Source organism: Pteronotus mesoamericanus, unplaced genomic scaffold, assembly GCF_021234165.1.
Source record: "Pteronotus mesoamericanus isolate MK-2021 breed Mesoamerican mustached bat unplaced genomic scaffold, CSHL_Meso_final contig_78, whole genome shotgun sequence".
NCBI lineage: Eukaryota > Metazoa > Chordata > Mammalia > Chiroptera > Mormoopidae > Pteronotus > Pteronotus mesoamericanus.
In genome coordinates, this window is record NW_026555258.1 from 8,355,969 (window position 1) to 8,368,522 (window position 12,554).

The window sequence follows — 12,554 nt, forward strand, 5'->3', positions numbered from 1 at the left end:
TGGGGCCTTAGATATTCACCAGGGAGAGGCAACCCACTTGGCTGTGTTGTGGTGCTGTATATTGGGGAGAGGTCAGAGAGGGAACAATGCCACTTGCTCGGTGCTCGGCTGGCTTTCAGTCACTTTCCCCACTACTCAACAAGCAAATTGGGCCTTTCTGGTGCTGACTCCCAGGTGGGTGCATTTGTGTACGTTCTAGGACCCTGTGGGTCTCTCCAACAAACTCTCCTGTGAGTCTGGGAGTTTCTCCCACTGCTGCAACCCTATAGGTTTTTACAGCCAGAGGTTTTGAGGCTTTATTTCCTGTGCTGGAACCCTAGGTTGCTGTGGTCTGTCTCACTCCCCTGTTGTTTGTCTCAGTTTCTCTGCACGCAAATGCAGGACCGCCTGGTTCAGCTGCTACCTTGCCATGAGTCCTCTCTGCCCCAGCTGCCTGTCTCCGCCCCTCTTACTGGTCTGGATGAATGTTTCTTCTTTAACTCCTTGGTTGTCAGACTTCCAGACAGTTCGATTTTTTGGCAGTTCTGGTTATTTTTTGTCTTTAAGTTTGTTCTTGTCCTTTTTTGGTTGTGCAAGGAGGCAAAGCATATCTACCTATGCCTCCATCTTAAAAGCCAGAAGTCCCTGGCTTTTGATTTTGTTTATGCTGTATATGACTATATACAAGCCTTTGATTTTTGTGACTGGGTTTATTAATCATAATCATAATAGGAAGATCCTCTGGGTTACAAAAATAACCCTTACTTTATTATATTTTTCTTTTAACACTCTCATTGTTTAAGTTTTTACATTTAAATCCTTGACATATTTTATTCTAGTGTGTGGTGTGAAGTATGGAACCAACTTTTTTTCTACATGGTCATCTAGTTTTTCCCACCAACTTCAGCTGCCATCTTTATCAAATATATTTAGTCCTGACTGTTTTGGGGTCTCATTCTAGACTTTGCATTTTCTTTCATTGATCTTCTGCCTACTCTTATGCCAGGGTCACATTTCTTTTCTTTTTTTTTTTTTTGAAGATCTAATTTTCTTTTTATTTTTTCCTTTTCTTTATCATTGACAGTTACCGATGTCCCTCGTTTTTGTTCTTGTTTTTTAATTACTGAGGCTTTAAAGTATGTTTTAATAGCTGATGAGTCTTGTTCCCTCTCTGTTCTTTTGGAGAGTTTTCCTGGCTAATCTACTTTCTCCTTATAGACTTAGGGATTATTTTTTTCAGTTGCAGGGGGAAAATCTGTGGCAAATTTTTTGAGGTTGGTTTCAATTTTATAAATTAGTGTGGCATGTTTAGAATGGGTTCATCTCTAAGAACATCGTATGTCTTTCCATTTGTTCCAGGATTGAGGAGTGTTTTTTAGTTACTTTGGGGTGTTTTTTTTTTCACTTTTTATTAAGTTTACTTTTAGTTTTATCTATCTTGTTTTACCAAAGTTTATAATTTTATTTCCCATGTAGATCTGCCTTTAGGGAAATGATATCCTTAAAGCATGCAAAGAGTGTTCTTTGAGTGTCAGTTTAATTCTCCCATTGACACTCTGGTGTTACACGTCATTCTGTGTGAGCAGGGAGTGTGATTCACAGTGAGACGTGCATCTGCTCTTCACAGACCAGTAAGTAGGATTCCAGAGCCAAACCTTAGATGTTAGAAAATTCACCCTTGTGAATACACCCACCAGTGTACGTTGCCCAGCGGGTGCCCTCTTGGTAGACAGCCAGATGACCTCCCTCTGTAACACTGCAACAGTATCTATGCCTTTGTTTTAAAAATCAATAGTTCACTTAGTGTCACTATTTTAAGAAAGCCTGTTATTCATGGTAGTTATACATGAATGGCAGTCTCTTCAGCTGTTACTGATGTTTCTGCAGCTGCTTATGAGTCAGAGAGCCCAATCTAAACACTAATGATATGCTTTGGAAAATTACTATCTTTGGTCAAGCCTTTAATGGATGTTTTAAATTCTTATATGTTACAGAATTTCACAAACTTATTTGGACAGCCACTAGTCTGCTTGCTTTCTCCTACAGCATACCCAAAAGCTTTACAAGGTATGTCCTGTCATTGCCTCTTATATCCATAGGTTGCAATTAAATGCTGCTACATTTTGAATAATACTGATCTTTGTTTCCCGCCTATAATGATCACATGTGGATGTATGGTATTTAATGTGGCAGGTGTCAGTCTGAAATCAACCAGAAGTCTTGCTATCATTAGGCCTTGAGATAATTCTCAAAGAAATGGTAGAGCATTCCTGAGAAAAGGGAGGTTCTGGTCCCTTGCTCTTAGGGAACTTATGATTTGTGAATTTTAAAATTTGTTTTGCAGCTGTTTGTTTTTGGAAAGCTTGTTCTCATCCATCTAGCATGATTCCCCATATCGCTGGCTACCTCTTTTAAGACTGTAAGATTTCTGGCGAGAAGACTTCTCAGCCTATGCCTAAGAGTTAGGATTCTCTAATTGGCACAACTTAAAGGGTTTCTTTTATCCATATTTTTACCTTGTTGTATTTTTTAAATAAAAGAACCTCTTCTCAGTGTGCCAGAGAGACAGGTCAGTGTTCTGGCCATTTCTCAGATCAATAAGAAATGAAAGACTTTTAATAATTTGTCCTTAAAAATACTAATAATAATTTGTCCTAAATTAGAAGCACATGCAGTCTGGTTCTAGAGCCCAGGCATTAAGCTAGGTACGCTACTAAACAAACCTTGACGCTGTTTTAGCAGTTCTTGTCACCATTTCACTATCTCCCTGACTGTGAATAGTGCTGATGTCTCTCTGTGGGAGATGGCATTTTACTGCTACTTCCCAGCCAGAAGTCCTGTCTGCTGACATAGTTTGACACAGGAAGTGATGGTCAGCATTTGAATGCCTGAGAGAAGCTGGAGACTTGTCACTGTTGTTTTAAGGTAAGTTCTGCTATTTAACAGGGAGGAACATGTAGAAATACTAAGTTTCTGTATTCAAAAGTCAAATTACTAAGGGATAGAACTTACCTTCAAACAACGGTAAAATTCTCCTGCTTTGAGGACTTTGTTAATCTGTTGCTCTGGAGAAATGTAACCCCTTCCAATTACTTGAGAGTGCTTTTTGCTCTCCATTTGTCCTCTCAACCGGGGAGCTTTGGTTAAAATTGCATGATCTAATGGGTTAATACCAAGACTGTTTGGTCTGAAAGACTTTATTATGTGGAGGATAAAAACAACACAAACTGATTGAACTTGAATCCCAACTCAGCCACTGACTAGCAATGTGACCTTGGATGTCTCCTTCGCCATTCTGTGCCTCAGTTTATTTTTTATCAAATGGAGATAATAATAGCACCAGCCTCATAATTCTGAGTACCAGAACACTAAGTATTCAGTGTGTGCTATCATTATTATTAATATACTTAGTTGTAATGTACATCCTTAATATTTTTTAGTCCAGTGTCCTATCTTTTGTGCTATAAAGCTTAGTCCTTTAATCGCTAAGTGTGCCCCATCTGGGCACAAAACCAGTAGATATCTAAGTGTTTGGAATGTCAAATTAGGCCCCTGTGCCTCTGGTATCTAAAGTCTAGTTTTCTCTTTACCCAAGAGTTACTTCATTCATTCAACAAATATTCATTCAACATTTGTCAGGCACAGTACTAGGCATTGGAGGTAGCACTCTGACCAGACGAACACGGGAATGTTTCTCACAGAGCCGGCTGTCTAGTAGGAGACACAGACAACCTAACGAGCAGCCACTGCAAGGGCCGTTAGTGTCTCAGGAGGAGGCATGTGCGGCGCTTGAGGAACTGCTGACCAGCTTTTGAGAGTGAAGAAAATGCATGAAGTGATGTCTAAAGTGGAGTTGAAGGATATCCAGAATTATGGAACATTTAGAGAAATTAAAGTAGCTCCTGCTAGTTGAAGGGCCGAGTTTGGAATCCTGGGACTAAATTATAAAAAACCTTTCATGATTTAAATAGAGGACAGCGGGTACCATCAGAGGATTTTAAACAGCAGTAGCAGGAAGGAGCACTCGGTCAACCCAATGTAAAATGAATTGGAGGGGAGAATTGATGGAAATAGATTGTGGCAGCCAAGCTAGGATGGTGGCTGGGGAGCTGGCTGCAAAAGATAGGAGCCCAAAGAACCAGCAGGGCTTGGTGATGGTGAGGGAATAAGGGAGAGGAAGGAGGCAGGAATGGACTTCAGGTTTCTGGCTGAGGTGCTGGTAGAAATAATGATACTGAATAAGAAGCGAATTTATAAGAGAATGAAAGGGGAAAAATTGTTGTCAATTTTTTGGTATGTTGAGTTTAAAGTTACCTTTGAGAGCTTGAATTTAGTAATCTAGAGAAACTTTGTCCAATTGAAATAAAATGGGAGACACATTTTTTAAAAAGTAGAAAGTAACTGGTAAAATTAATGTTAAAAATGTGTCTTTTCATACTGCTGCTTTGAAATCCCATGTGTACTTTACACTTCATAGTGTGTCTCAGTTTGAACCAGTCACATTTTAAGTTCTTTTCAAGGGTCCAGTAGCTACTGCAAGACAGCAAAGCTCTACACTTAAGGAGCTCAATGTAGGCTGCAGATAGAGAGTCGGGAATCAGTAGGCATGGAAATGCTAACCAAGATTATGGGAGTAGGAGAGATCAGCAATGTATCAGGCCAAAGAAAGGAAGGGGTGATATTGAAGGGATAGGAGGAGAAAGAGCGGCAGTCGTAGCACTTATCTGAGAATTCTGTCATGAATTGCCTGTAAGCCAGCCCTTGCCCTATTTGGATAAGATTTGTTAATCGGAGGGGAAAAGGCAAAGGAATATGTTCATGTTCTATTTCTCTTTAGTTTACTAGCCTCGAAAGCTTGTTCAGCAGAAATCAATGTACCTGGAATATGTTTTTGTAGTTCCTTGCAGAACCTACTTTGTTGAATTATGATTTAATGATGTAGCATTAATTTTATATATTATCAGTATATTAAAATGTTCCTTAAATGCATCCTTATCTTTTGCAAGTGTTTTCTATGTGTGTGTATGTATATATATATAACATGTTTGTTATTACAGATCAATCTCAACGAGGTAGCCTCTTCACTCTCTTTTTGAACAATCCTCTAATGGCCTTCCTATTTGTCTCTGGATTGTCAAGCATGCGTAGAGGCCTGTGGGAAAAGTGTCAAGAATATCTTCGAAAAATCAACCGCGATATTGCCCAGCTACTGACGCATTCACGTTCAATAGGTACCCTACTAATCTAACGGCACACTTAACAGAACGTACTATAATGGTTTAAAATTTTTTAAAGTTGTTTAAATTGTTTGAATTTTTAAAGGTATTTGTTGAAGGCAGGAAAGTTGAAAAGGTTTTCCTGAACTTTCCTTCCCCTTGAAACATATTTTCCCTTTAAGTTTTGTTTTACTGTCGCCTTTGTCCCCTTTGCAGATCAGGCATTCCTGCAGTTTTTTGGAGATGAATTTCTCCGCTTGCTTCTCACAAGATTTGTCTTTTGTTCAGCCACCATGAGGATGCACAAGATTTTTCGGGTAGGCAAAGAATATTTTAATGGCCAATTTTACCATGTTAAGTATTTAAGAAACATGTTATATTTTGCCTGTATTAAACAGAATTCGAATAGATCCAAAATCATATTCACAAATTAATATGTAAAGTATTAAAAGTGGACAAAATAAGGCACACTTAATTACCCACCACTCAATTTAAGAAGTAGAATATTTTCATTGTCTTTGAGGCCCCTTGTGGGTCCTCCCTAATCCTGTCTCCCTCAACACAAACTAAAATCCTGATTTACATAATTATCATTCACTTTTCTTTAATTTTGCCACATGTATTTGTGTTCCTACACAACATGTTGATGAATCCATATTTTATGTATTTTATAACTTGCTTTTTTTCGCTCCCTGTTGTATTCCTGAGATTGAGCCCTGTGGATGACTAACTTAGCTTTCATTTATTCATTTTCACTGCTATATAGGATTTCATTGTTTGACTATGTAGTGCAAATTACTCATCTAGTCTACTGATAATGGAAATTTGGTTGTTTCCAGTTTTTTATTATAGTAAACAATGCCATTGTGAAATCTTCTATCAGTTTCTTGTATTTACTATAGTAAAACAAAAATTTGGTCTTTGTAATGTGTAATGAGTGAGGCTACAGGAATAAGAGAGATAGAAATGACATTGGAATATATGTGCTGTCATGCGAGATGCATAGAAAAGCAGCAACTTATTTCTTCTGGAAATTTTAAATATGTGGCAAAATTATGGCCTATAGGAATGACCAAATGAAGAAGAATTTCCAAATGAGAATTACCAGGTTCTTGAAATTGTCATCTTGTTTTGCCTTCATGTAATTATAGAACTTTTTTTCTTTTTTATTATTCCTTTTCTGTTTTTTTTTTCCTTTATCTGAACTTTCATCTGCCTTTTTAGGAACTTTTTCTTTTACTTTTTCCTAATATATTTAGAAATCTCATCTATTTTTATGGCTTTAATATTTCTCTCCATGTAGCTTATATCAGTGTTTACATATACTGCTCAAACTTGTCTTCTGAGATACAGCCCTAAATTTTCAAATCCTGGTTGAGGAGCAGTTCTAATTGTATTGCCCTGTTAGCACAAATAAAATATACCTAAAACCTGAAGCTTTATACTGCCCCCAAATTAGCTTCTCCTCCTCTTTTTCTCTCAGTGGTTCCCATCTGTTCTCTGGAGTCATCTATTCCTGAAATTGTACAGTATTTTTTTTAAGACTTTATTTATTTATTTTTAGAGAGAGGGGAAGGGAGGGAGAAGGAGAGGGAGAGAAACATCAATGTGTGATTGACTCTCATGTGCCCCCCCACCCGCCTGGCCACTGGGAATCGGGCCCACAACCCAGGCATGTGTCCTGGAAGTCAAACCAGCAACCCTTTGGTTTGCAGGCTGGTACTCAATGCATTGAGCACACCAGCCAGGGCTGAAATCTTATAGTCACTTTGACACATCCCTCTCTTGTAATTAATCTCAAAGGCCCATGCTTCTCATCTTTTTTCTCTCATTTTAATTTCCACTACAAATTTATTTATTCATTCATTTAACAAATACTTATTGAAATATGTAGGATTTCTCTCTCCCCTAACAAGTAGAACTTGGTGTCTGTAATATAGTGCCCAGAAATGATCGGCTTCTGTAATTATTTGTGAATTAACTTGCTAAATTAATAGATTAGGTTGAACCATATGAAATTGTAATTTTTTAAGGTCAAGGTGGTCAAATGCCAGCAATTTTATACATTCAAAAACTATGTTACCAATAAGAATCATACCAATATGAAAGAGAAAAATATATAATATCAATATGTCACTCTTTGATGTTAATGTTAACAGTAATATTATGTTTATGATTTTCTTTCATTAAACTATAAAACTTGACTTTTCTCTTCTTTGCCTATTAGGAAACACGAAATTATCCTGAATCATATCCACAACTGCCAAGGGATGAAACAGTGGAGAACCCCCATCTCCAGAAGCACATTTTGGAATTGGCATCCATTCTGGATGTTCGAAACGTGTTCTTTGAAAATACCATAGATGACTATTAAAGCAAAAATCCTCTTGTCAAAACAGTTTTTTCATTTGCCACAGATTTTAAAAGGTGCAGTTTTCTAATGTGATGACAGACACATAGTGGTTTTACTTAGTTTTTATTTTTTAATTTAGGACCACCATTTTAAAAACAAACTGAAAAAATTGTTCATACTTTTAGGGTAATTGTTTTAAAATACAATCTTTTGGGTCTTTTTAAAAACTCAACTAATCTTGGGATTTTTATTTTTATTTTTTGGTTTTGAGGTATGGAACCTTGCCTCCAGCATCTAATCCTACGCTCAAACAGTCTCTATTCTCACCCTTTGAGGAATAAATTATTTATTTTTGTATAATGAAGAAAATCCAGCTCAAACTTGGACCTTACATGTATGGATTTGGAAAATATGTAATTGTTCACAGAGATGAAACTAGCCAGCATGGATTATTAGAAATCAAGAACAGAGTCCAGAGTTCTGCCATATGATTTCTTTTCATTCCAACTTAGTAGGTAGAAAATATGTGATTCTCTGAAATATAATGAAGACAGTTCTTGAAATCATTTAACTTGTTTAAATACTGTCAGAATTTCAGAAACTGTATAAGATTGATTTGCATCTGAAGGCTAAATCTTTAATTGGGGTCTTGAGAAGGATGAATATCATTTGGAATGTGTGAGTCTTGTGTTCCTATGAGATATGCTTGCATATTTTGTTTCCTTCATAGTCTTTGTTGAAAATGAAAAATAATAACTTTTAAGTATTTCACTTAAAACTCAGATAGTTGGTTTCATAATACAGTATTTCCAGTAGGAATTCTATTTAAATTCTTCATTCGTAAGATCAGGTTTAAAGACTGTCTAGGTTGAAGTCCGTGGTGTGCAGTACAGAGTTTGTAGTCTTTTTGCATAGTTCAAATTTATGAGACTTCAGAGTCAGAGATGTTATTAATTTTAGCTGAGGGTAACTGAATTGTTATTTAACCTAAAATGTAAGTTGCTTTTGCATTGACAATTTGGCAATGAGATTTTTTAAAACTTCTTTCATTTAATATTTTATATTCATGCACAAATTTTTTATTTTAAATAGGACTCAGTATATAATATAAAGATGTTTGTGTTTTTCCTCCCTGTTCATCCCCTTCATAATTTCACAGGCACTAGCTATGATGTTTCCCCCCTCTTTTAACTCCACAGAATTCAAGTTCAGAAAGTTATGGATCAAAAGCCCTTCTAAATTTTCTGTACAGGCTCACGTTCTATCTCTGGCAGTCCCAGGGGAAATGATGATAGCTTTTGCTGCCTCTTTCCTGTGTCCCTAGGGAAATTTTACTGTAATATTTTTAACTTGGTTTTCATTTCTGTCATACAGAATTAGTTGGGTCTAAGTTATTCATATACCTGTTTCAATTGGCTGATTTTTCACCTGAAGTCTTGAAGTTATTGTTCTTGGTTTTGGGGGACTTTGTGGTGTTTTATTAATGTTTAAATTATGTTTGTTTGTCCTTTTAAACATTATTTCAGAAAGCTTTGGAAACGTTATTCTGGGTAGAGATTTTCCTTGCCAGTGGGTTGCTTTTAACGATCAGATAAAGACTGCTTTCCCTTTTTCAGTCCCCTCATTAACGCCTGAGCTTTCCTGTGGGCTCCGTGTTCACCTGGACTCCAGCAGTGGACAGGCCCTCATGGTCTGACTGCTTGTGTCAGTTCTCCCAAAGTTCTGTGCCAGTAATGTTCCTAACAACACATATTTTCCTGTTCTCTGATGCTTGAAAGAACATTTTACATCCTGAGCTTTATCCTCACCTGTTTAGCATAAAGAACACTGGTCTGAGAACTAGGAGGCCTGAGTTCTAATCCTGGCTTTCCTGGTAACTAGCTTTATGCCCTTGGCGGTTGTCTTCATGTCTCTGCTTGTTAGCATTCTCATCTGTAAGATGAAGGCATTGGCCCAAGGTGCTGTGCAATTCAGTGGTTCTGTAATTTAAACTCTTGGTTCCAAAGGATATTGATTTCTCCATCCATGTTACCTGGAAAACTAGTTTCCCTGATTTTAGTGTACACAATATTTTCTTTTCTAGATTATATCTAAGTAATTTTTAATCAAGAAAATATCTGGGTCTCACTTAGTTGTTGTAGAAACTAGTTCAGAGAAAGAATCTCCTTCTGTGATTAGAAATGTGTTTATCTCAGAACAAGGGGTCTTGGAAATCACAATGAGAGTTTAGATGATGTCATTGCTTCTTAAGCTAATAGTGTAATTCCTCACTGGTAGTTAAAATTTGTAAGTGAACCAAAGTGATCTTGAGAGGAGAACTGCTAGAAAGTTCTAAACTATTGTTTCATTCATGCCTTCAAAAAAAAAAAGTGTGTTGAACAACAGCCACACTCCAGATTTTGTGCTAGGCATTGGGGAAGCGAACAAAGTAGACTTAAAAGTTCTTGTCTTCATGAAGCTTCCATTCTAGTAGGAGGAGTCAGGCAATAAATATAATAATTAATTTTATGTTAGAAATTTATAAGTAGTGTGAAGAAAAGTTAGATCATGGTAAGGGAAATTTTTTTTGTTTGTTTTGGGGCAAAGAGCAATGTTGAAATGAGTGATCAGGGTTGGCCTTACTGAGAATATTACATTTGTGCAAACACTTCGTATTTCTTTGTCTTTTCTCTCTCCAGGTTTTTACCTTTTATTATAAAAATTTTAAAGATAAGCAGAGTTTACTGCACCCACTTATGCCCACTACCCAGCTTCTCATTTTAAGGTGTTACTTTAAGCAAGGAAGAAGAAACGTAAAGGGACAATCACCCAGTGGGCTCAAAATGGCAATGGCAAAGAGTCTCATTTTTTTCAATGCATACTGCTCCCCTTTATAAATATAAATATATTAAGCTCTTTATTTAGTTTTAGAATTCATAGAAATTGAAATATTGGAACTAAGAACAGAACAAAGCAATAGGGAAGGGCCGTCTTTGTTTTCAAATTGCACAAACTCCCCCTGGAGATTCTGATACAGTCACTCATCCTTAAAAATCGGTGTAAACAAAATAGGGAGTATAAGACTACAAGAAGTCAGTTATACACAAAACAAAATTAAGCACAATGGAATTATTTTCTCTTTCTTTACCCGTATATTTCTGAAGCTGGTGAAGCACCTATCTTCCCTATTTTACGAAAGAGAACTGTAAGACCCCCAGCACCACCAAACCTATTCGTTTACTCACAGTAATAGTTAGAACTCGAGTCTCCTAATCTCAGCCCAGTCTTTCCAGTAGCTCAGGTTGTTTTCTATAATGAACAAGAAAGAAATAATTAGAGATTTATATTTTGGCACAAAGGTTATGGTATTTTTAATATCAAATATTAAAACCAGTAAATCAGTCAACCCTAGCAAATTTTTATGTATTAATTGTAAAAAATCCACAAGTTAGACATTTTGTCCTTGATTTTAGCTGGGATATTTTGTGTGTGTATGTGTGTGTGTGTGGGTGTGTGGGTGTGGGTGTGGGTGTGGGTGTGTTCCTAAGGGAAGTGGTGCTCTCAAAACCTCTCAAAGCACATAAAACTTACTGTGCCCTTTATATTTTTACCAAGGTGAAATGTTTTGAGGTTATAAAAGCAAAGTGCAATCTAGTCATGACTGAAATGTTTGTGATCTAGGGTCTAGGTTTTATTTTTCCTCATTTATGGCTTCTGCCCTCTATTTTGTTTTTGTAATAGAATTCCCTAACACGGGATTAGATGGTGACTGAACTGAATATCATTGAGGTAAAGGGAAAATCGACAAATCCGCTTTTTTATATATCAATAATGTAGCTTTTTGTAGCATTCTTCTTCAAGTTTAATCTCTGACCTGTGTGATTTAGTAATTCTCTGTCTCTTACAAGGATTTTGGACTCAGTTGAAAAATCTCGTACTTAGTTATCCACGGAGACTTGTAATCAGCCTGATAACAAGGGAGTATAGTAAGGTACCAAGGTCTGCAAACTTGGCTAGTGACTCAAAACCAAACCCCTACCCTAAGTGATAAAAGATATGATTTTTAATATGAATGGTATGAACCTCCTGGTAATATTTTGGGTGTATATGTGTTCCTGTGTGTTTGTTTGGAGAGGGTAAAGCATATTTATGTTGAGGGCTCTTTTGTTTATTTACTTGAAATTCTTATTCGTAATGGCATGTGTATATTTTTATGATGCTAAATGCAATCTCTGTGTATACTTTTTGTATATATGTACATATTTGTAAATATATTGGTATGCAATGATATAGTATGTGTATATTATATACCCATACCCATTGTGGGCTGAATTTATTTACGTTCTGTGAGGACATCATAGTGGCATTGTTCATGCTGCTGTAATTAGGTTGTGGCTGTATCTCATTCATGAGCCTCTATTTTGAGGGGCTTTTGTTTGGGTAAAAAGGGTAAATTTGGAGTTGAAATTAGGGTACGAAGATCTTAACAGAAAGCTGGATATTCTTAGCTTTAAATTTATCTGCCAATTTTCATTGAAACTGATGATAAATTAGTGATATAAACCTGAAAAACCTAAGTATGTGAAACTGAGACACCAGCAGGTTCTTAAGCTATGTTAGTCCTTTATTTTCTTGATCCATAGTTGAGTATTGTTACTAAGTAGTAAAGTATTTACACTGAGAATCAAGGGACTGTGGGGAAAAATTACTTTGGTCACATTTCAAAATAGATAGGAAAATGTCCTTTAAATAGGGAATATGTTTCTAGTTGCCATTTTATTACCTGATACTGACTTTTAATTTTGGAACACTTTTTTTCACTGATGTGTCTCATTTTATATCTGACTCTGTGAGGCAGAAAAAAGGGGCATTAGCTGGGGGACTTAGGTTGGGTAAAATGTATTGGGAACAGGAGGTTGTTAATCTGTATATTTACAGCAGCTGTGATCATTTTAGTCCCGTCTTTACATTTCCGACTGTAGATTTTTCTTATTGTGGTTGCATATCAAAGATGAGTATGTTCATCT

General features: G+C 36.5%; 1 protein-coding gene across 1 annotated transcript in view; it reads left to right on the plus strand.

Annotated features, from left to right (window-relative positions):
• The window catches only part of SCAI (suppressor of cancer cell invasion), a 96,461-nt gene extending 88,819 nt beyond the window's left edge, over positions 1-7,642 (plus strand). Inside the window, exons 15-18 of the mRNA XM_054584390.1 lie at positions 1,974-2,046; positions 5,037-5,210; positions 5,412-5,512; positions 7,423-7,642. Of these exons, the coding sequence (XP_054440365.1) occupies positions 1,974-2,046; positions 5,037-5,210; positions 5,412-5,512; positions 7,423-7,569 (495 nt within the window). The 3' untranslated portion in view covers positions 7,570-7,642. The remainder of the gene's footprint in view (positions 1-1,973; positions 2,047-5,036; positions 5,211-5,411; positions 5,513-7,422) is intronic.
• The last annotated feature ends 4,912 nt before the right edge of the window (positions 7,643-12,554 follow it).